This window comes from Colletotrichum tamarilloi (genome assembly GCF_030869305.1).
Source record: "Colletotrichum tamarilloi strain Tom-12 chromosome Unknown Scaffold_6.1, whole genome shotgun sequence".
NCBI lineage: Eukaryota > Fungi > Ascomycota > Sordariomycetes > Glomerellales > Glomerellaceae > Colletotrichum > Colletotrichum tamarilloi.
Window position 1 is genome coordinate 507022 of NW_026849389.1, and position 22531 is coordinate 529552.

The window sequence follows — 22531 nt, forward strand, 5'->3', positions numbered from 1 at the left end:
AAAATCGGGCGAGTAGCAGCGGTGTCTACGGAAATTTGTATAGAGCGCTTGCAGTCAAGTGTCAGAAGTAAACGGAGACGGCTGCGGCTTGAGGGAACATGAATCATCCAGCAAGGCACTCGAAGCTCTGAGCATGGATGAGAGTCAAGTTGCAGTCGTTCAAGTAAACATGCTATGAGCCCATGTTGTGACGATCAAAAGCTGGAGTCATGAGTGAGGCAGTGTGTTTGAAACCCTTGAACCTGTCCAATGTCGCCGTTCTAGTTCAGGACTGCACAGCTCAAAGACCATAGTCTTAGACAGATAGCACCCATCATCTATGCGTTGCACAATGTCGGGTGATGAATGGGAAAGAAACCGATCTATTGAGACATTCGGGTGAGGATATGCGCGTTGCAGTTGCACAAACCACACGGTAGCATGCTTGCGATGCGGCGATTGGATCAGCTGTGCGGAACGATTAGCAATGGTCGGCGTAGGAAGGGTTGCAATGTGCAATGCGAATCGGATGCAGCCCTTTTGGAACTTTCCCTTGTGGTGGTATTCCTTCCAAGTAACATTATATAATTGCTAGAGTCTGAATAGGTTGGAAGTGAATTTAATGGCCTTTATGTTCGGCAACGACATTGTGGTCTATCAGTTCAGCTCTTCCCATGGCGCCCTATTCTCAATAGACATTCGACGTTGATCACAAACATGAGACTGTATTTCACCTTCAGCATACTGGTGGCAATTGACAGTGTCAGCGCAGTTAGCAGCCAGTCGCCCTCCGTCGCAACTGCTCTCAGCCCGACAACTGTGTCTACACAGCAGGCGGCCCCGACTAAATATACTCTACCTAACGAAGATAATGACCTTTCCTCAAGGACAGAGGTAATCAAACTCAAGCAACAGGTAATCACCTATGGAGAACCATTGATAGGAGATACATCCTTCTTCCCCAATGGATCGTTGGGGACCCAGATTTCCTTGCGCGATCAGAGCTTGTGGTTGAAGGATTCGGAACATGTTGCTCGATTTGCGATCAATGAAAGTGCCGCGGCGCTTGAAGACATCACCAAGGTAGTCCAAATCATGTTCATTAATGCTAATAATCGTCTGGCTAACACCTATGGTTCAAGCATGGTGGCCTCAAGCGTCTCAAGGACTTCAAAATCCTCTACGATGGTCACTGGTCAGGATCGGTCCCTGGCGGCATCGCCAAAGGCCAGTTCAGCAACTTTACATCGGACCTTTTGTTTGCTATGGAGCGCCTCTCAACCAATCCTTACATCATTCGCCGTCTGACATACAGAAAGGACAAATTACCTTTCCCTCTTGACGATAAGACAGTCAGGAAGATTACTGGAACAACGCTCGACTCACTTCATAGGGACGGTCGTCTATTCTTGGCCGACCACAGCTATCAGAAAAAGTACTTGGCTCAACAAGGCCGATACTCAGCTGCGTGCCAAGCGCTGTTCTACCTTGACAAGCGCTCCGACCACTTTCTCCCCCTGGCCATCAAGACGAATGTCGGCGCTGACCTTACATACACACCCTTGGACACGACTAATGAGTGGCTACTGGCCAAGATCATGTTCAACGTCAACGACTTTTTCCACGGCCAGGTCTATCATCTCCTTAATTCCCATGATGTTGCTGAGATTATCTACCTAGCTGCCCTTCGCACGCTCAGCAGCCGTCACCCTGTCCTCAACCTCATGGAACGACTCATGTATCAGGCTTATGCTATCCGACCCATAGGCGACAGAGTGCTCTTCAACCCAGGCGGTTTCTTTGACCAGAACTTTGCCTTTTCAAATGTGGCCGTACGCCAATTCGGTGCAGAGTTCTATCCGACTGTTGCCGGTCCGTTTCAAAGCAATTACTTTGAGGATAACCTGCGATTACGTGGTCTGTTACACTCGCCTTCTGGTCCGAAACTTCCTCATTTCCCCTTTTATGAAGATGGGAAAGAGATCATTGGAGTCATTCGGAAATTCATTGAAGCTTTCGTCGAGGCAACCTACAAGTCTAATCGAGTGCTGTCCAAAGATTGGGAGTTGCAAGCTTGGATTACCGAATCCAATGGTCCTGCAGAAGTCATCGACTTCCCATCAGCGCCGCTGAGAAGCAGGAAGCAGCTGGTTGATATTCTGTCCCACATGGCATGGTTGACAGGTGTTTCACACCATGTTCTGAATCAAGGTGAGCCCGTGACGGCGTCTGGCGTGCTACCACTTCATCCCCTTTCTCTGTACGCGCCTCTTCCTACGAAGAAGGGACGAATCGAAAACCTCCTCCCTTGGCTCCCCAACGAACAAAAGTCAGTCGACCAGATTACTCTTCTCGCACGTTTCAATAGGCCTCAGGTTGTCGAGAAGAACCAGACTCTGCGATACATGTTCAACGCTGAAAGTCTTCTCGCCGGGACCAACAGGGCTGTTGCGGCGGCAAATGACCGGTTCATGAAAGACATGGGTAGTATCAGTAGGAGGATCAGCGGGCGGCGGTTTAACAGCGAGGGTTTAAGTCAGGGCATGCCATTCATCTGGACCGGCATGGACCCTGGAGTGATTCCATTTTACTTGAGTGTTTAGAAACTGTTTGCACACAATTGGCCAACTTCTATGGTACCTTTATATATGGGTCACGCAAACGATTGGGCATGGACAATAATCAGGTTCAATCCCTGCGAGGAGATGTGGGCGAACGTCAACAATTAGCAATCGGCAAGTACGACCCAGGTAAAGGGGACGCCGATAGGTTTAATAATACAACTCTAACCCATGGCACTATCTCCCCGACATCTGAACTAAAGGGGGATAAGCATAGGGACCCCACGTACCTAAGCTTTTCGAACTGGTAAAAAAATCGATACTCCAAGCACATTTGTGAGTATTCCCTAGCCTCTAGATAACGACTTGAGGTGCCCTTCTCAACGTCATGAGCGCAAAATTCTCCAGTCTGATTCAAACATTCAAAGATGGAACCGTCGATCTTCGGACTTTATCAGTACAGAGCCTCCGCGGATCTAGACAGCTGCTGGGGACTTGGCAATCGTTGAAATATCATGGCAGCTGCCGCCGCGCCGCCGACTCCGGGACGGAGAAGTTGTGACTTTCCTAATTAAGATGGCAAGAGATTCCGGGTCCCGAGTCAAGCTTCTTGGCAGATACTGACGTAACAAGGAACAGAGATGCGTATGAGTGGGTGCTGTGACTGATTCCACGGGAACGATATGAGTCGTGTTGCTGTGAATTTGACTCTTGGCTCTGCCGGACCCTTCTCGAAAATCCCCACCTTACAGAAATGCTCTCGTGGGTTGGCAAGAGGTGAGAAATTGTTAGAAATAAAATTTACCGCTTACGGCTCTTCTCGCGGACTCCCAAGCTCCCTAGTAGGAATTATGGTACATGCAAAGTCATCATAGGCTCTGCAGGCCAAAAAGGACTGGCTGCCAATAGTTGGGAGGTGAAAAGGGTTCTTAAGGCTACTGATATCATACCGCGTCGGCTCAAATCCGACGCGCCACTCGGGGATTCTGCATAATACACTGCCGCTCCTCCAGGGGTCAGTCACCGGAAGTAGTCTGGAACTCTGGAAAATTCGCAACCACTTCGTCAGCAGATTTAACAAGCGAAGGCTCTAGTTGATGCACCTTCTAGATTGCAGAACTTCTGGTAATTGTCGAATGCGACAGCTTCCGATTTTTTCGACGCCCGCATTCCGGTCTTGGGTTGTAATCGATGCGGATCTTGCAATGGCATTTTGCCAAGGCGAAAATCTCCTATCCACACCCATGACAACATCGGCGACACCACATCAGTGATCTTTCGGCTCGGGTCAACCGCGGCTCTCATCGGTCGCCCAACGCCTCCACTGATTATGTTTGGTCGTCGGGTCAAGGTTGATTCAACGTGCAGTGACCAGGCGGACCGCCCCTGAACTTACGCGGCCAGGAGTCTTGGCGGCCCGCCGGGGATGGCGTCCGGGTGCGGCTTGGGGGCTTCGGACCCCGGAAGTCAACCGTAATATCTGGGCCGTGATTGGCGAATCGCCTTTTACTATGCGACGAACTGCCGAATGGGGAATTGATCAGAACGTGGTTCTTCGGGATGTGGGAGCGACCTGTGGTGCGAACCCGACGTCAGTGGAGAATTGGAGATCGTGAAAGGTGGACTGCAGCTTGGTTTGGCAGTTTCACGGATCTGAGCGTGATGAGAGGGGGGCAATGACTGACAAAAGAAACGTCCTGATGAGATGAACTTGTTTTCTGGATCCTCGTCAGGGGTCATACGGGACGAAGCAGGGGAGATGATATTTTTCGTCTATTCGTGGAAGGTGAAGAACAATCGAAAGAAAGGATGAACGTATAAATGAAGGATCAGCTCCCTCGTTGTTGATCAGTTCTAGCTTGATCAGCAGCTTAGATCTCGGTAGCTTGACTTTGACAATAGGTCCCAGACATTCTCTCGTTGAACAGCCTCTACAACACTCTTTCTCGACTTACACTCTCTTTCAACCTACAATATGCAGTTCCAGCTCCTTGCTCTCGCTACTGCGCTCCTCACGGGAGTGGCCGTTGCTCACCCGGGTCATGACCACACTCTGAGCCACTCAGAGATTGCCCGCCGTTCCAACCTCGCCAAGCGTTGCTCGGTGCAATCCGGCCAGTTCCAGGAGGTTCGCAGGAAGCGTCAGGCCGAGAAGCGCTCGCTCGTCAGCCGCTCTCTCGTTCAGCGCGACAGCAATGTCACTATTCATACTGAGGGTCCCCACTATAACACCCTTCAGAACGACACTTGCGTCCTGACGCCCGAGGTCACCAAGGGACCCTATGTCTGGCCTCAGTCTCAGACCCTGCGCCAGGATATGAGCGAAGATCAACCCGGTGTTCCTCTCTATCTGGATATTGGTGTTCTCAACGTCAATACCTGCGAAGTTATGAGCAACGTCTTAGTCGTAAGTACCCCTAATCCCAATCTGAATCATGATATTGAGCGCTGACCATCACCAGGACCTTTGGCACTGCAACGCTGTAAGTAAATTGAAAGGCTTCAACCCTCACACGTTGACTAACTGGATTGCCCATAGACCGGATCTTACAGCTCATTCACGGGCCACAGCCCCAACACTCCCTTCGAAGAGCTCCTCGACCAGCTCAACGTCACTATCGGCCCCGATCTGGACCTGCACACCGACGCCACCACCTGGCTCCGCGGCATCTGGCCTACCGACTCTAACGGCATCATGGAGATGAAGACCGTCTTCCCTGGTTTCTACGTCGAGCGCACCATTCACATCCACGCCCAGGTCCACACCGACTGGTCCGTCCGCAGCAACGGCACCGTTGTCGCTTCCAACATTGTCAGCACCGGCCAGCTCTTCTTCGACGAGCCCCTCAGCCAGCAGATCATGGCCCTTGAGCCCTACGTCAGCCACACCGAGATCAACCGCACCACCAACGACATTGATAGCATCTTTGCCGATGAGAGCAAGGGCAACTGGAACCCCAACATGGTTGTCGAGCCTCTCGACGGTGAGGATGTTACCAAGGGCATGCTCGCCTACATCACCATCGGTGTTGAGGCATAAATGGCGCAAGACGGACTATGAATTTTGTATCGAATATTCTAGAGAGGCCGGCGTCTGGGTTAGTTGATGCTTAGAAGTTCGGAGATGACAAATAGATCACCAAATTATTGGGAAATCCTCACCTTTGCCGACAATAAGACAAGCTACATATTTCTTTCACGTGAATGGAAATTGCAGTTGAAAATATTGTACATTGGTATCGTTCATGTCATTATGTACTTTACGTACACGTCGTTGGTAGTCAACCTTCGCAATGCATGCTCATAGCAGCCTACTTCGTACTTATACCCCTTTAGCTGCGTTCACACTCTTTGCTGTTCAAAGGGTTTTGGGCTCCAATTGCTCCTCGGGAGCTTCAATGACGCGACGTCCACCCTTGGAACGTCGATCGGCGTCCAGGGATTGAGCAAACTTGGACCTCTCTCTAATGACGGGCCCCTTCCAGTAGATGAGATATACTGGAATGGTGACCATGAATGCCAGACAGGCAAGGACAGTGCTTGCATACTCAGTGTGTCGTGAACTTCCAATGTTCTCATACAGTGGAGTAGAGTACATCGCTGCAATGCCAGCAAGGAAGTCTCGTGCAAACCCATTACCACCGGTAGCAGACGCAGAGTAGGGTCCGTATGCGGCGATCATGTAATCGACCGTGCTCATGTAGATGGCAAAGTTGGCAATGGCGATGAGGCAGGAGAAGATCATGGGCGCGATCCAATGAGATTCGGGAGGTCCCATGGAGGTCCAAGCGAAGCCGAAGAGCCCAATGGTTTCGAGGGGTGCAAGATACAGCAACCACTTCAGGCGACGCTCAGGTGCGAGTGCATCAGGACCTTTCGCCTTGATGACACGATGGTCTCTGATGATCCATGGCACATAGGAGATGTAAGCGAGGATATAGCCGATATTGATTGGGATGAAAGCCCAGGCCTTTTGCAAAGTCCCGAACCCCCACTTGTTGAACACCGGCGTAAAACCTTCTTGGAAGGTGAAGATAAGGGCATCGGAGAAACCTGAAAGCAGAGAGCAGGAGAGAACGATGGGCTCTGTAAGGAACATCTCAAAGGGACGCATCCACGTGATGGCAAACTCGTGCATCGAAAGCCGAGGCTTCTTGACCTCGTTGGGTCCGTAGATATTGGTATCTTCGCCGGATGTGCGTCGCCGCTTTGCTTCCCTGTCCATGATTATGGTGGAGCGGCTCTCGGGCATGAAGAAGTGGACGGCTTGGACGACAATGCCGAAGATCATCTGAATCCACAGATTCCAGTACCACGGAAGAAACTTCTGAATAGGTCCTCCAGCGACAGGGCCGACGGAAGTTCCGAGAACGGAAGACAGAACGACGAAGAGGACTGCCCACTGCTGCTCCTCGGGCTGGTAGAGATCAGCAACCATGCCGAGAGTCACACTACCTCCAGCTGAGCTGAGACCGCCCTATTCAGATCAAGCATAGTCAGTTACTGGCTCACTAGCATAGAAAGAACTCTGACTTACTAGGGCTCGAGCGACAACTATGCTGCCGAAATTGGGAGCCAGTGCAGCAAGGATCTGCCATATGTTGACGAGGAATAGGGAGCATCTCGACTTAATATTAGTTGTGAAAAGCTAGAGTGGCCTCGAAGTGCTTACTGCAAGATCTTCCATCGTCCGAACTCCTCACTCCAAGGAGCCCACAGCTCACATCCAAAAGCGTAGAGAACTAAGAAAGCACACTGTGCACTACGTGCCGCCTGCTCACTGACATGGAACTCCTCGCTGATAGGAGTAACAGCGCTAGGAAAGACACTAGTGTTGAAGTTCATAGACACCTGAACGGCAAAAATAGAGGAGAGAAGCATCCACTTTTTCCATGCCGGCCACGAGTATCCCAGCAGATGATAGCACTCATCCTCGGTGATGACACGCTTCCCATCGGGGGTGTACTCAGGCTGCTTGCTGCTCGTTGCCCTTGCTAGGTCTTCCTGCCTGCGCGTGCCTTCAGCCTCTTCGTCTCGGCCCAAGCCGCCTTCAAAGAAGCCCCCGGTTGGCGCATCCTCGGACTTTTCGTTGAGGGGCTGTTGTGGTTTCTCGCCGTCAAAGCTCCGGTCGACGCGTGTTGCGCTGCTGTCTCGGGTCGGAATCGTCTCATCGACGTTGCTTGGTCGCGAGGCCCGCGAATTATCACCAGGAGGCGCTGAAACCATGTTGACAATACTATCTCTGACGAATAGCTGCCTCGACCCAGATGGTAGGTGTGACGATGCTTGCCTTTGACGTCAGATTTAGGTCAGAAGAACCCCAGAATATTGACCTGGTGTGCGTCGCGATCGTCGATTTGAATGTGATAGGTGTGCTGAGGGAAATTCATAAAATCAGGAACAACCCATCTCAGAAGTCGATGGTGAATGCTATCTAGAACATCTGCCCCAGATCTCCCTTCCCCGGGTCTTCGGGCTTGTTTATCAACTTCCAGATTTTCCACACGGAAGGCAAAGTTTCCTGCGTTTAGTTGGAGATATGACGCTATCCTGCCAAGAGTCTACTCGCGATGTTACTGCAGCGTGTCTATCGGTGAAAAAGAGGATCCAAGGTAAGGTCCAGAAAAGTCTCCCTTTCTGAGTTGAGGTTCTCCCGCATCCTCCTCTAACTCGGCTTTCCTATCCAGCGGAGCCGAAACACTGGGAACCTTTCTGCCATTTTTCTGCTCATCTCTGGGGTTTCAATCGAAGAAACGGTCGCATATCTACTGCAACCTGACATCATCATCCCGTAGAAATACTCAGATTTGCGGGTCGGCGGTGGAAACAATGACGGAAATCTGGAGCCGGTGAAGCGCGGGCCACGCAGTTCATCGGCGATACTCGCGGTGTTGATGTGGGTTTCGTTCATGTCGCCTCAACCGAACTTGGAAATTGCACAATTGCGATGGTTTTCAGCTGTCCTAACACGGGCGAAATCCCAGGTCACTCTGATGTTGTGGGATGGAGACTGGCTTATGGTTGTTGTTCAAGCGTAACCGTCTAGCTGGAGACCATGCTGCGCGATGATGTATCCAGAGAGTGGGCACAGTTGGCTCACTCTAAGCGTCTAGTAGGGTGCTTTTGCCAACATCTGAAACAATGCGATGAAATTACAAGACTCAGGAATTAAACTTGCGTAGATAGGTCGAGCATCAACTGATCCTGTCTTATCTTTTCCACTCGAAAAGCCTTCCGGGATGCAAGAGCTAGTATACGAAGGGCCGGTCGCTCAAAGCGGGGCCGCGTCCGAAGGTGGGGCCGTGGTGAAGTCGGGTTTGTCCGTACCAAGTCAAGCCGAGTAAATACCGGATTTGGACCCTAGTCCCTTCACAAATGCAATTTAGAATGTGATTTACCTCACGTGTAATCGCGTTCGAACTCGTTGCGAAAGAAATTGGGGTGGTCGGAAAACATGTTATGCAATAGGGACAGCACGCAATTTTTGGCTGTGGTCGCGAGCGATCACAACTAGAGGGACTTGCTGTGGAAGATACTTGTTCAAACAAGCAAACTTTATAAGAAACAGATACTCAATATCTACGATAGACTGGGTTTACAGAGAGACCCTCCTGTCATGGATTCGAAAAGGTACATACGCTGAGAAACTTGTATTTCACTTGTCCCACAGACTGGAGGCATTCTTCTGTGGTCGGGATGCTCCGAAAAAGCCAGCTCAACCAAGCCAGCCAAGCAGTCTTGGAAATTTGACTGGAAACTGTGGCCCTATGGCAGGGCCAGCAGAGGATAGGTCCAGCAAGTTAAACAATAACGCACACTAGTATGTACAGACTCATCATTCCAACCATGGACAGGCTAGACATTCGCAGCGTTTTCGACGACTGGTTGACGTAGAGGGCGGTGAAAGACCGTGAGACAACGTGCATCAGTCTTGACATGTGAAAGACAAACACGGAAACAACTTCAAAGATAGCAGCAACCACAAGTTCAGGAATGCTACTGCAATTGGTTGCGGAAATAGCATTAGCCGGTGATAAGGGTTGTGATGCGCTGCGGGTGCCTTGCAACGCATGGCGTGGTGGCAGCCGGAATCACCAAGACGTGGCGGCTCAAGAGAAGGGTTCCGGATCGACATCGAACACACATTGACAGAGCCGATAATCGCCATTAAAGAACCAGAGGGGTAAGTTGGGCAAAAACTCATCTGTATTTGCTGGGATCGGAAAACGGATCCCGAAGCAAGATTGATTGAAGAGCTGGGGGCTCGTGGCTGAGAATTGCCTATTGAATCTAGATAGGAAATTTCAGTGCGAGACGAACAGTGGCGCAAGGGTCTGGACCCCTGTGAAAGTCTTGCAAGTGGAGCCCCGATGACGGATCTTGGAGGCGGAAACTGCCCGGTTCTATCTAAAATTCTAACTCTCTTCTTCGAGGCATCGAAATGTTTAGTGTTCTTCAGCCCTACAGATAGACAAAAACAGCGACGGCGTAACGAAACGGACCCCCATGCCAAGATGTCTAAAAGTTTTCACTCCGTTGGGTTGAGATTTTCGGCACCATCCCGCCGGTGGCCCCCTCACGAGTCACACACTCACTTAGACCCGGCTCTTAGATTTTACCCAACAGCGCTTGTTTGACAAACATTGGGAAAGGTTCAGTGACAAGGGACACTTGTGGTGTCCGGCGTGAGATTGGCGCGCAAACAAGCCTGGGGAAACCTGTGGAGCATCGCGACATGACAATCGCCTGAGGTCTGGGAGATGAACATGACAAAAGTCTGCCATGTGGCAAACTCTGCAGCCACTGCCCAAATGATAAGGGTTTATTAGGTTGATATCATTGCAACCCTCCTCATGGAGCGAGTTCATCACGAACACTACATTGTTCACCGCGATTTCATGTATTTCAATATCGTGAGACGCTGATGAATTTCGAAATCGTTTCCTGTGGTTGACGTCCTTCCACATAACCTCATTTTCCCTAGTAATTTCACTCTTTTTTTGCAACAGAAACAACAAAAGATGCCCCACGACAAGCACTCTCTTAACCACCGGGTCTCGGTGGACGGTGACGGCGAGCCTCTCGGCCGCCGCACCTCGGCGCTTGAGGAAGCCCCGACTTTCGTTCCACCAGCGGGTTACCCAGGCATGCCCGTCACTCGCCGCCGAAGCACAGTCTCTCAAACCTCGCGCGTAACATTCGAGCACGACCAGTCAGAGGATCTCGATGAGCTTGTACGAAGCGCATCTGCCATCAGCCGGCACAGGTCCAGGGATAGGCGCGAGTCCAAAGACAACGTCTTTGAGTTGCCCGCCTTCCCGAAAGCCGCGAAACCCGGCCCCGTGAGCACCATTCGCGAAGTCCCTTCCCAGTTCACTACCCCTCAATCAACACGGCCGCCGTCCCCCGTCTCCGGCTTGAGCTCGGGCCCGCCCTCACCCGGAGGTGGGTCCGGTACCCAGACGCCCGCTGAGTACGAGATCGGCGCAGGGCAAGCCTACCCGGACGTCGGCACTGTCGCATCGTTCCGAGGAGCCATCGTGCTGCTCTGCACCTGCGGCGCTCAGCTCATGGACAACATCTTCATGACGGCCGTCAATATTGCGCTCCCCGCCATCCAGAAAGACTTCAAGGTTAAGAATGCAGAGCTGCAGTGGCTGATCTCGGCATACACCTTGACCTTTGGTGGCTTTCTTCTTCTCGCCGGCGTCTTTGCGGATCGCTTTGGTCGCAAGATGATCTTCTGCGCTGGGATGGCTACGCTGAGTGTATGGACAATCGCCAATGGTTTCGCGACCTCGTTCATTCAGCTGGCCATCTTCCGAGCTTTGCAGGGTATCGGCGCTGCCATGACCGTGCCTTCGGCTGTCGGCATCATCAGCAACTACTTCATCGCCAAAGACCGCACGCTTGCACTGACAATCTTTGGTGCTGCGGGTGCCGTTGGGTTCTGCCTGGGTCTTATCTTTGGAGGCTTCTTGACTTCGTCGCTTGGCTGGCGATACATCTTCTACATCCCCACTGCCGTCACCAGTATTCTTGGCATTATCGGCTGGGGTCTTCTCCCCAAGGACAGACTTGAGGGCACCGCGAAGCCCAAACTCGATTTTGTTGGCGCTGGCCTGTCGACTGCTGGCCTCATCCTGCTCAGCTTCGTGCTTTCGAGTGGCGGTGAGTACGGATGGGGCAAGGCCTTCATCATCGCGCTGCTGGTCGTCAGTATCGCCATGATTGTTGCCTTCACCTACGTTGAGAAGAAGGTTGCCAACCCCATCATGCCGCTGTCGCTATGGAAGCTCGAGAACTTTGCTGCTCTTTGGATCGGTGGCTTCGGTAAGTCATGCACCTTTCTTCAATACCAAGACCATGTGCTTACCCTTGAACAGTTTCATATGGAGGATATCAGACCACGATCTACTACACCACTCTCATCGCCCAAGAGGTCAACCAACTTAGCGCAGGTCAGACCGCCCTCCGGTTCCTCCCCATGGGCGCAACCGGCTTCATCTTCAGCCTCTCCATGTCCCGCATGCTCGAGATCTTCAACACTAAGCTCCTCCTTGTAATCGGCATGGCCATCTGCGCTATCGCGCCTATCCCTTCCGCGCTCATGCGACAAGACGACCTCAACTTCTGGAAGCACGTCTTTCCGACCACCGTCATGGGTGTGGCGGGCGTAACTATCGTCTACTGCACTATCACCGTCGTGCTGCTGGCTTCGGTGCCGGTCAACGTCAAGAGCCTTTGCGGCGGCATGATCAACACGGCTTTCCAGATTGGCAGCGGCGTCAGTCTCGCTTTGGCAGGTGCTGTTGTCCAGGCTGTTGACACTAGCAAGGGACATAGTGACCTGCGGCAGTACAACACTGGTTTGCTGTGCTGCTGTGGTCTCGCTGGCATCGGCATGATTGCTAGCGCGTTTGGAGTGAAGAACATTGGCAAGGCGGTGGGCGGGCCTGTGATGGCACATTAATGACTTGATGACGAACTCAAAGACAATAGAGGCATAGAAAAAGCGGCCATAACGGAACATCTGAATGTTTGCAAATAGACTGCTGCTTGTTTAGATGCATAATTTCGTATAGACTTAGACTTGGTTCAGTTAGCGATTATAATATGAGGAAAGAGCGAATCCTTTTGCGGTAGCTGACTCTTGAGCGTTGAAATCTGAAAGAAGAGATCTTGATGGCTATGCGGAGTTATTACAATGTGTTTTTGTCTCGTGGAAATATACCTTTTGGGGTGCAAGGAGGATCACGTTGATTCTGAGGCGATTTCAAATGACTTAACTTACACAGGCAATTGGGCCATCTATGAATTAGGTACCAATAGAGCGATACTGTTTCGCGTAGCACCGATGTCATACTCAGATCGTGCCTATATGCCTACACTGGAAAATTTCATGATGCCTCAGAGACTGTTCGAAGATGTGACGGAAAGAGTTGGATCGATTCGCCGTTGCTTGCGTCAGCACGAAAGATCCGAATCCTTTCGGGTCCATCCCACTCGGCTCAAACAGCAACAGTGAACTGGTGAGCAACACAACCAGCACAATCCGAGTCTTCCATCGATCGTTAGAGCAGAGAAAAGGATGCGAAAAAACTTATGAAACCATTGCATATTCTGTAATCAAGCTATCATTCTCACAATAAGATCAACTTAGTATTGGCTTGGATCGTCCGGGCCGCCGTAAAGTTGCCGGTTGGGGCCTACCCTTGCACTCAATCAGGCCCCACTCGGCGTCCGTTTTCTTTCCGAAGGTGCTCGGAGCTTACGGATGTGGCAGAACACCGCATCCCGTGTGCTTGTTTCAGCGGCATCAATGGGTACTATATAATCTAATATTTGGATATAGGCTGACGCCTATCAATTGATCGAGTCAATTTCGTACTGACTCTCTCAGTACCACAATGGCGTTCGGAATTCCTTCAATCATGACAACCCTTGCTCCCTATCATATCATCTCTTACGGGACACTACTCGGCACGTCACTGTTTCAGACGTTTATCAACACCAAAATCTGCTATCTCGAACTTCCCAAGTCCGCATTCACTACATTACAGAAGCGCCTGTTTCCGATATACTTCCGATGCCAGGCACTTCTCCTTGTCTTGACAGTCCTCACGTTCCCCCCTCATGGCCTAACATCCTTGTTCAAGGTGAAGAGCAACTGGATCCCGCTCATGGTTGCGGGGGTAGCATCCTTGGCGAACCTGCTCGTCTACGGGCCGAGGTCTAGACAGGCGATGATTGATCGCACGCATCAAGGTGAGCCCGGCCAACACGTTCTTACTACCATTCCTCTCTTCATATCTAACACCGAAAAGAAACACGCGATGCGAGACGTCCTGGGGATGTCGATGAACCGAGTCCAGACATGCTTGCTGTAAGAAGACGGTTTTCAAGAAACCACGCAATGAGCATTCACCTCAACCTCGTCGCGGTCATTGCGATGTTGTGGTACGGTTTCAGCCTGGCATCTCGCATTCACATTGAAGTAGATTCATAATTGCGGCGTACTACTGCTAGATTCAAGATTGATCTCCTTCCCTGTATCTCACCATTTCAGCATGTACACATGCGCCTTACGTAGACTTAACGCGTAGCCACGAATTAACGGTCTCTCAACTCCTTTGAAATGTTCCTAGTAGCTGGATGATTTGATCGTTAGCTGCGCAGACCTGGGGTAAACTGGGTGTTGCTAGTGCCCTAGAAAAAAGCACTGTAGCGCATGAGTAATGCTAGCCACAGCCGAGAGCCCGCGGCGTTTTGTGACTTGCTTCTCCACATTTCGGTAGTAAAATCTAGTCACCTCGGCTTCTTCAATCTTCAAGCTGGCGACGCCTCCGAAAGAACACACCGTTGACATCGAATAACCTCGCCGACTTGCGAATTACGTGCGCTCATCCACCCGAGATTTGACTCTGGGATAATGAGCGGAAATTCCTCTTCGACTAGTGCTGTGAAGCCTGGGATTGATCGCGCTCGCGTGGCTTGCAAAGCGTGCAGGTCCAGACGGGTCAAATGTGACGCAGGGGACGCTCATCCCTGCTGGCAATGCCGGACACGCCAAATCCCTTGCGAGCTTGTAGAATCAAGGAGGGGCAAGTAGGTGTTTTCGCCCAGCCCGATGCAAGTCCTTTATTGCAAAGAAGCTCACGACGCGCCAGATATATCCGTAAAAAGCGCAACTTGCAACGCAATGAACATGAACCCCAGGCTCAATCTTCACAAGTACAGCCCGGGAGAAATGAGCAGGGCTTAGTAGAGCAAGAGACGGAAGCCCCGACCGAAGTTTTCATCGAAGACAGCAGCTTCACTAACAGCCCCGTCACGTCCGATGGCATTAGTAACGATGGCCAACTCCAACCAAGTCAAACACAGAGAAATCAAAGGCAACATCCTTGTTCGGTAGATTTGAGTCTATCCTACATCGTCGAGGTTGTCCACAGACCAAAAGATGGCTCAACCGAGCCTGTCAAAGTCCACTATCCTATCCCCGCTTGCATCGCAGACCAGTCTGCCTACAATCATGTACCCAAGGTCATAGAGACGATTTCTCTTCAAGAGGCCCTCACAATGCCGGCTCCACAAATCGCGGACCAGCTCATCCGTCCTTTCTTCGAGATCATGCATGTAGCGTACCCCGTGTTCGACCGAGAGAACTTCTCACGACAGTACCGTCAAGGCCAGGCATCGCCTCTAGTCCTGCAGGCTATGTTCCTCCTCGGTTTCACGGTATGCGATGACAGTCTCATCGAGGAAGCTGGCTTCACTGATCGAGCTACGGCGAGGAGAACGCATTATCTTCGCGCCAAAGCTCTTTACGATGCGGAGTACGAGAGTGATCACATGAATCTTGTGGCTGTTATGCTGCTTCTAGGTTTCTGGTGGGCTGGCCCAGAAGACCAAAAGGATAATTGCTACTGGGTCAATTGTGCCGCGACTATGGCTCAGTCTCTCGGCATGCACAGGTCGTATGTTGCAACTAGCCTATTGCCTTTCTCTCAATCAACAGTGGATGCTCATAATGTTCAGGGTGTCACACTCGGCCTTGAGTCCACGGATACGATCACTTAGGAAGAGGATTTGGTGGGCCATCTACGTAAGTCCAATACCTATATAGGTTACTTAGCAGACTGAAGTTGATCATCGTATTCTCTTAGACCCGCGATAGACATACCTCTGCAGCATTCGGCCGACCATGTCGGATCCGTGATGAGGACTGCGATATAGAGCCTTTAACCGAGGAGGACTTTGAGTTCGATAAGAACGGCGATGAAAGACTGATACCCGCTCAGCACAAATACCACGTAGCATATGTCATGGAGATGGCGAAACTGACTACGATATGTGAGCGTCTGCCCTTGGGTCTAGACTGATGACCTCTCAACCTATTCCGGTGCGAACCTAACACACACCTTCATAGTGGGGGATATAATAGTCGCTGAGTTCAGCCCACGTCGTGCTATGATTGAGAAGTACGAAGCCAAGTCGCTGAAGAAAGAGCTCCGCCGATGGAATTCAAGTCTGCCGGCGCACCTGAGTCCAGCGCCGCTCGATGGCTCGCTCGGCGCTTCATTCTGGGCTAGCATGGTTCAGTTCACTTACCAGTAAATGCTCTGAACTCATCTTAAAATTGAAATCCTGGGTTGACGCTCTACAGATACTGCCATATCCTCCTGTTCAGACCGAAGGCTATCGACAACCTCACGCCGGCAGAGTCAGAAAGAGACAAGCAAGCTCGCATGGCAGCGGATGCCATCACTCGCAATGCAGAAGACCTACTCGCTGCTGAGAATATCAGATCCGCACAGATACATCTGTGAGAACTCCTTAAATGAGGCTTGAAATGCCGACTTCTGACAGTATCCAGTGTCCCGACATTATTTGGCGCTCTTTCCATCCATACCATCGTCATTTGCCGCAAAGACCCAATCCGCCGGCAACTAGCCGAAAACAAATCACGGCAATGCTTGCTGGCGTTGAGTCAACTGTCGAAGTCCTGGCCTGTCAGGTTATGGATATCAAAATCGTTCGTCAGTCTGATGAGGAGACTTACCGGTCAGGGGTCCATCGTCAACGTGACATCTAGCATCGTGAGTACTCTCGGTTTTTCCTCGGCACTACGTCATTCTATAGCGTGCAAGTCCTAACGGGAGTCGAAGCATGGCCCAAACTACCGAACATTTGCCCCGCAGTACGCGGGCGAAGAAGCCAATCCAGCTGTATTAAGTTCGTTCCGTGGCAGTGACGGAGTCTTGGATTCTGCAGGCCTCAATCCATCCCAGTCCGAGGCACCATCGGGAACTGAGAGCTTTCATCAGGCAACTGATCAGATGTTTTATGACACTTTCTGGGCGGACTACCTGGATAACACTTTTGATGTTGATCTTCTCATACACTCTCATTCGGGCTTTCCTAGCAATCCTTCCGAGCAGCAATGAAAGGTTATTGATTAGGTAATTGAGTTGAAGAGAATCCACTGGAAATTCTGGAGTACTACTAGACGACAGTTTATTATTAAGATCAAGCACAAGAAGTAAAGTGTAATCATCCGTGTCCGTGCATTAGACGAACCAATGCTCCCTGGTTTGGTTTGGTGAAAATCCACGCTTAACTATATTTGGGTTCCATCAAAGGGTGTTCCTTTTATGTACAAGTTCATATCTTGCTATATCGAAATCGAAAAGAAGGAAAAACTGCTGGGTCGGTTTATGTCCTTGTACGGGCAATTATATACTCTTGACGAACGGCGCTCTACATTGGTTGAACGTAGCACTGAGTAGGTCGTCTGATCTGGGCATCTGTCGACCCATATGTGCTCAGGCGACTCTCAAGCTCAGGGAACTCGAAGCTGAGAAGAAGCATGCTTATCATAAACTTCATTTCCAATAACGCAATTTTCCTTCCGAAACAACCTCTCGCACCGGTCGAGAACGGCAAGGATGGGCCCGCAATAGCGTTGAATGTGCCATCGGAGCGCATCCATCTCTCCGGCACAAACTGATCTAGGGGTGCCAAGTTGGTGTCCCAGCGTTTGGATTTCCGCTCACTGCCGTACTCTGTATAGTATTCCTGTAAATGAGAGGGTCCACCTGTAACTAGGAGAATGGGGGTCCCAGCCGGGATGTTGACTCCTAGGATCTGGCACCCAGTGATCGTCTCTCTGAAAGCCACAGGGCCAGGATACGACACACGGAGGACCTCGGCAATGAACGCATCCAAGTATGGCACATCTGTTGAAGCGATATCAGAAGCAGTTGGGATTCCAGGTTTATCGAGCCCGAAAGCGTCAACGAGGGCGCTTCTCAGGCGTGCTTGTACAGCCTGGTTGTCTGCCAGGTGCTTCAACGCCCATCCGAGCCCGGCACTTGTTGTCTCATGGCCAAAGATGAGGAACTGGAATAACTCGTCCCTTATCTGGCCTTGAGTTGAGGGGTCGATGTAGAACATCGAGTTTCTTTTCAAGACTTCCTGTAAGCCACATCTCGGATGTCTCTGGTCTCCATTTTGACTCTGAATGCGAACAAGTGCAGCATTGATCTCATAGTCGAGGATGTTTGTGACGGCAGCCTGGGCACGGCGAAAGTATGAGAGCTGACCTATAACCCACTTCGACAGACGCACACTGATGCTCGTCGTCACCCAGTTGAGACATTGGAGCAAGATTTCCATTGAGTGAACCAACAGTGGCCCATCCCTGCATGGTCCAAGATCTCCTTTGTTTAGTGATTGCGCTTTAGGGTTTACTTTTTGTATCTCTTGTTGGAGCATGCCAAGGTCTAAGCCCAATGAGATTGCGCCAATGGCGTCTAGAGCGGTTGATTTGAGGTCATCTGTAGCTCTGAACGGTTGTTGGTTGTTGGCCTTGGACCTGAGCTTCCACAAGTCGATGAGTCGTGATATGGACTCATGGAACCTGGGAGCAGCGACCTCATGGAGGAACTGCGATGAAGAAACAACGCCCCATAAGCGTCGTTGAGACTTCAACTTGTCATTTGTCTTCATACTGAACGTTGCGTTCGGCATGATGAAGCCAAACATGTCGTGGATGAGCGATGCCCTGTCCATCTCACCCAGTTTCCTCATGGCGATTTCCTCGATTTCTGGTAGGTCGGCCAGAATCACAGTGGGTCTCCTGAGGGAGAAGGTCGGGAGGAATATCTGCACGATCGGTGACTTGAGATCGAGTGATTCCCGAGAGAACCAGCTGAATGCTTCGCCGCTCAGGAGCCAGTAAGTGCCGAGGGGGGCGAGGTGTCCCGCTGGCATCCATCGCCATCTCCGTTTGTAAGGGATGCCCGGGATTGGGGGCGGAACCGTCAGGTGGATGATGAGAAGGTAGAATGAGAGTGAGATACCGACGACCAATGCCAAGGTTGTCTTCTGGATGTCGATAATGGGGGTCAAGCCCCAGAATGCTCCACTGCCGGGCATTTTTGGAGGATGGAGATGCTGGTATCAAACATGGTGAAGTTGGAAGAAAAATGGGTGTACGACCACCTGAAATGGAAATACGGATTTCCAGGTTGGTAATGTCCAACTGACTTGCTGCAGACAATCACAAAGGAGCAAATTGTCAGTGGCGTCCTCGGCGAAGGCCCCAAATTGTGACTAGGCAACAGCAAACTCAATAGAGGGGCTCTTTAGCGGCTGCGCGGTGAGATAGCGATGCTGTCAACATCATAAGCGCTTGTCTTAGAGTAGGCTGAATGAGGATTGTCTCATTGGTTGGTTTTGCCCAGCGATTGGCTGACACGGACTTTGATGCTCAATATAGCAAGCTGATGTTTAGTCGACGCGCCTGAGTTGTGCAGCTTGCATCCTGCGCCGTAAGACGGGGTCTGGATTCGAATCCTTGTCAGCAACTTTCACAAGATTGCCGTCCGCGTGCCGAACCACACATAGGATGACCGCGGTGGTGCCCCCGCAATCTGATTCCCGCCATCCGGATTATGTGAGACCGATGGTCGGAAAGGAATTTAGCTTTTTCGGTATTCTTACTTTGTCTCCTCTGCCCACCTCAACTGTGTCGCAAAGTCGAAAGGCGCTCTAGGATTGAGAGTACGAGGATCAGCAGCACCGCAACACCACAACCCATCAGACCTAGGCCCTCTCACTATCTCAATTCACAACTCCACATGAGTTGATCATCAGCGTCGATGGTTTAGTGGTAAAATTCTCCGTTGCCATCAAGCAGCGTCGGGGAGCCGGGGGTTCGATTCCCCCTCGACGCATACTTTTGTATTCCACAGTGATTTTAGAGAGATTCTTGACTCTTTTCTTTTACCTTTCGTTGTAATTACTATCAATATTTTGATGTTGCAAGGGCATTGAACAAAGTGTATTGGAAACCTCAAAGTCTTGCTACAGAGTCCTCAGTCAACATATGCTTTTGGACCTTTCCTGACCCTGTACGAGGAAAGCTCCCGACAAAGACAGTCTCTCTCGGAATCTTGAACCGAGCAATTAGTGACTGACAATGGCTGACCAAATCCCCGTGAGTCAGCTGAGAGTTTGGCGCTACAATGACATAGGCACGCCCGGCTTCGCCCCAGAGCTGATCGGAAACGCCCACAACTGCAACATCTAATACCCCGGGATGCTCAGCCAGTGCAGCCTCAACTTCGGCGGGATACACATTCTCTCCCCCAGATATGAACATGTTCTTGCGCCTGTCGATAAGAAAAATGTAGCCCTCCTCGTCGACCCGCCCGATGTCCCCAGTCCGAAACCAGCCGTCTTCAGTGAAGGCAACCATATTATCGTCTAGTCGATTCCAGTAGCCCGGCGTGACGCTCGGGCCTGAGACTAATATCTCACCAGGCTCACCAACGGGAACTTCCTGGTCACCTCCGTCCACAACTCGGACCGCCGTCAACGGGCCCGGAAGACCCACTGAACCGGCCTTACTGCTAATGAGCTCTGCTGACAGCGGCATTCCAGAGCACGTCCCCATTTCAGTCGATCCATAGCCATCCACCATTCGGACCCCACGACCCAGCCACCACTTGATCCTAGCTGGAGGGTTGGGCGCACCACCAGTAAAGAGGGCTTTCAAGGCTGACCATGCTGATGGGTTGAAATTTGATGCGCCAGCAAGAGCCTCGGCCATCTGAGGCACGCAAAAGTAGTGAGTGACGCCGAGTCCGGCATCGCTAAGGCGGACATTGGTTGTTTCCGGTTGAAATTTGGAAGAAACGATGAAGGTGCCACCTCTCATGAGCGAGGGCCATATCTGGGCGACGAGCCCCATGAAGTGGAACATGGGACCGTCGCACAAGAAGACGCTCCCCGTATCGACTTCTGTCAAAATGCTAAAATTGAATGTCGTCGCCAAGATACTCTGACCGGTCAACATAACCCCCTTGGGCGCCCCAGAGGTTCCGGATGTGTAAAGAATGATGCACGTCTCGTGCAAAGGCCGCGCTTCCAGCCGAGGGCCAGGCTCTGCGGCATCCACGCTCGCACAGAATGTCAAAAACCCAATGTGGCGACAGCCAAGAGGCAGTTCCGGTGGGTCGTCGTGATCTGTGAAGAGAATGGTCGGAGTGCAGTCTGCCAACAGCTTCGCGAGCTCGGGCCGGGCGAGGCGCCAGTTCAGCGGGACATGGATTGCGCCCAGCCTCATCAGTGCTTGTTGCAGAATGATCTGATGGACATTATTGACCGATACGGTCGCCACTCTGTCACCGATCTGGACCCCATGCTCGGATAGGACCGCGGTTGCGCGTTGGATGTCGGCGTTGAGTTCCGCATACGTCCACCGGCGGTTGGTTGCGAGGTCGATGCAGGCCAGACCGTTCGGCCGTAAGCGTGCATGCAGTTGCACTGGGTCCGGAGCGTGGAATTCCATCAGTGCGCTGACGTCTCTGTATCAAAAGCTTGAAAGTCTAGAAAAGGTTGAATAATTAGAATGGGGTATGTTGTACGGCGTTGGGCTCTTATTGACGAACCGTAGTTTCGGTGTAGATATCTTCAGCGAGGATTGCAATGTGACTTCTGAGAGCGAGTCGCCGCGAATAAACGTCACTTCGTCAACAACCCCTACCGTATATGATGGCGTGTTGATGATTGGAGCGTCAGATACAACAGCCGGTTTTCCACAGGGTGAAGTCAGTATGGAGGGGCGTTTTGACACAGAAGAAAACGTGTCGGATTGTGAAGACTTCGCCGAGAGTCCTCGTTGTTGATTATATTAACAATTTGCCGTTTACCAATAGTTAGTTGAGACAACGAACGCCCGGTGATGTTCGGAGTTGTTTCCAGGTTTTTGTTCTTCAACTCCGGTGACAGTATCTGCCAACGTGCAGGAACCTATCTGCTCCATATCTTGCAACCCATTCGGTATGCGGACACGGGGAGTCGGATCCTCCCTCGCCAGCATGCAGGTCGCAAATGGTGTGGGTGGGGGACAACCACCAAGACGCTGTGCCGTACAACTCTTGATCCTTCGCATCCTACCGATGTTGTGCTGCAGCTCGACAAACCACGCATTCCTCCCATTTTGGAAAAAAATGTCATAGGGGTTCATCCCGCAAGAAGATGGTGTGTTGACGTATTCTTTTCGACACTTACCACCAACAAGTCTGCACAGTGCATATTTGTGGACTCAGCAGCCAACGAAGGGGCAGATTTCACCTCAGCTTTGGGGAGAACTTTGAAGGATATCCACCACACTGAAGTCCCGTCTGACCTAAGATATGGAACGCCGTCGGGTTGTAAGCTTAATGCGGTTGGATCGTTGGGTCAACTTCGTGTTCCTGCTGTGCCGTACCTCTCCCGACCGAATCAGCTTCATGAATATCACAGGCCACATGAACAGATGTGCGGACCTCGGAAGTTTCCCTTACGTACCGATTCGCGATGATGACTGTAGGGAGCCCCGGACAAGAACCAATGTAATCAAGTTTTCCTGAATTAGCCGCCAACTCTTTGCATGCCTAGATTGACGCTATTGGAATGTCAAAGGCTGATTCACTCTTGCA

The 22531-nt window shown here is 51.2% G+C and overlaps 11 protein-coding genes across 11 annotated transcripts; 6 read left to right on the forward strand and 5 right to left on the reverse strand.

Annotated features, from left to right (window-relative positions):
* Positions 1-497: 497 nt before the first annotated feature.
* CTAM01_02696 (manganese lipoxygenase) lies at positions 498-2582 on the forward strand (the record flags this gene model as incomplete). The annotated part of the gene is made up of 3 exons (XM_060518734.1): positions 498-553; positions 675-1062; positions 1122-2582. The coding sequence occupies 3 exons, from the start codon at positions 498-500 to the stop codon at positions 2580-2582; spliced, it is 1905 nt and encodes a 634-aa protein (XP_060386537.1).
* Positions 2583-4049: 1467 nt separating this feature from the next.
* Positions 4050-4280, reverse strand: CTAM01_02697 (uncharacterized protein; the record flags this gene model as incomplete). Its single annotated transcript, XM_060518735.1, has 1 exon — positions 4050-4280. One exon carries the CDS (start codon positions 4278-4280, stop codon positions 4050-4052), a length of 231 nt encoding a protein of 76 aa, XP_060386538.1.
* A 235-nt stretch (positions 4281-4515) lies between these two features.
* On the forward strand, positions 4516-5580 carry CTAM01_02698 (protocatechuate 3; the record flags this gene model as incomplete). Its single annotated transcript, XM_060518736.1, has 3 exons — positions 4516-4947; positions 5003-5023; positions 5080-5580. 3 exons carry the CDS (start codon positions 4516-4518, stop codon positions 5578-5580), a joined length of 954 nt encoding a protein of 317 aa, XP_060386539.1.
* A 318-nt stretch (positions 5581-5898) lies between these two features.
* Positions 5899-7766, reverse strand: CTAM01_02699 (major facilitator superfamily transporter; the record flags this gene model as incomplete). The annotated part of the gene is made up of 3 exons (XM_060518737.1): positions 5899-7017; positions 7078-7162; positions 7213-7766. The coding sequence occupies 3 exons, from the start codon at positions 7764-7766 to the stop codon at positions 5899-5901; spliced, it is 1758 nt and encodes a 585-aa protein (XP_060386540.1).
* A 1574-nt stretch (positions 7767-9340) lies between these two features.
* Positions 9341-9478, reverse strand: CTAM01_02700 (uncharacterized protein; the record flags this gene model as incomplete). Its single annotated transcript, XM_060518738.1, has 1 exon — positions 9341-9478. One exon carries the CDS (start codon positions 9476-9478, stop codon positions 9341-9343), a length of 138 nt encoding a protein of 45 aa, XP_060386541.1.
* Positions 9479-10561: 1083 nt separating this feature from the next.
* On the forward strand, positions 10562-12513 carry CTAM01_02701 (major facilitator superfamily transporter; the record flags this gene model as incomplete). Its single annotated transcript, XM_060518739.1, has 2 exons — positions 10562-11873; positions 11927-12513. 2 exons carry the CDS (start codon positions 10562-10564, stop codon positions 12511-12513), a joined length of 1899 nt encoding a protein of 632 aa, XP_060386542.1.
* Positions 12514-13450: 937 nt separating this feature from the next.
* On the forward strand, positions 13451-14049 carry CTAM01_02702 (uncharacterized protein; the record flags this gene model as incomplete). Its single annotated transcript, XM_060518740.1, has 2 exons — positions 13451-13808; positions 13868-14049. The coding sequence occupies 2 exons, from the start codon at positions 13451-13453 to the stop codon at positions 14047-14049; spliced, it is 540 nt and encodes a 179-aa protein (XP_060386543.1).
* A 548-nt stretch (positions 14050-14597) lies between these two features.
* CTAM01_02703 (uncharacterized protein) lies at positions 14598-16369 on the forward strand (the record flags this gene model as incomplete). The annotated part of the gene is made up of 5 exons (XM_060518741.1): positions 14598-15517; positions 15579-15645; positions 15707-15893; positions 15970-16153; positions 16231-16369. 5 exons carry the CDS (start codon positions 14598-14600, stop codon positions 16367-16369), a joined length of 1497 nt encoding a protein of 498 aa, XP_060386544.1.
* A 931-nt stretch (positions 16370-17300) lies between these two features.
* On the reverse strand, positions 17301-18980 carry CTAM01_02704 (cytochrome P450 monooxygenase; the record flags this gene model as incomplete). The annotated part of the gene is made up of 1 exon (XM_060518742.1): positions 17301-18980. One exon carries the CDS (start codon positions 18978-18980, stop codon positions 17301-17303), a length of 1680 nt encoding a protein of 559 aa, XP_060386545.1.
* Positions 18981-19899: 919 nt separating this feature from the next.
* CTAM01_02705 (AMP-binding enzyme) lies at positions 19900-21399 on the reverse strand (the record flags this gene model as incomplete). The annotated part of the gene is made up of 1 exon (XM_060518743.1): positions 19900-21399. The coding sequence occupies one exon, from the start codon at positions 21397-21399 to the stop codon at positions 19900-19902; it is 1500 nt and encodes a 499-aa protein (XP_060386546.1).
* An 847-nt stretch (positions 21400-22246) lies between these two features.
* CTAM01_02706 (uncharacterized protein) lies at positions 22247-22462 on the forward strand (the record flags this gene model as incomplete). Its single annotated transcript, XM_060518744.1, has 1 exon — positions 22247-22462. One exon carries the CDS (start codon positions 22247-22249, stop codon positions 22460-22462), a length of 216 nt encoding a protein of 71 aa, XP_060386547.1.
* Between the last annotated feature and the right edge of the window lie 69 nt (positions 22463-22531).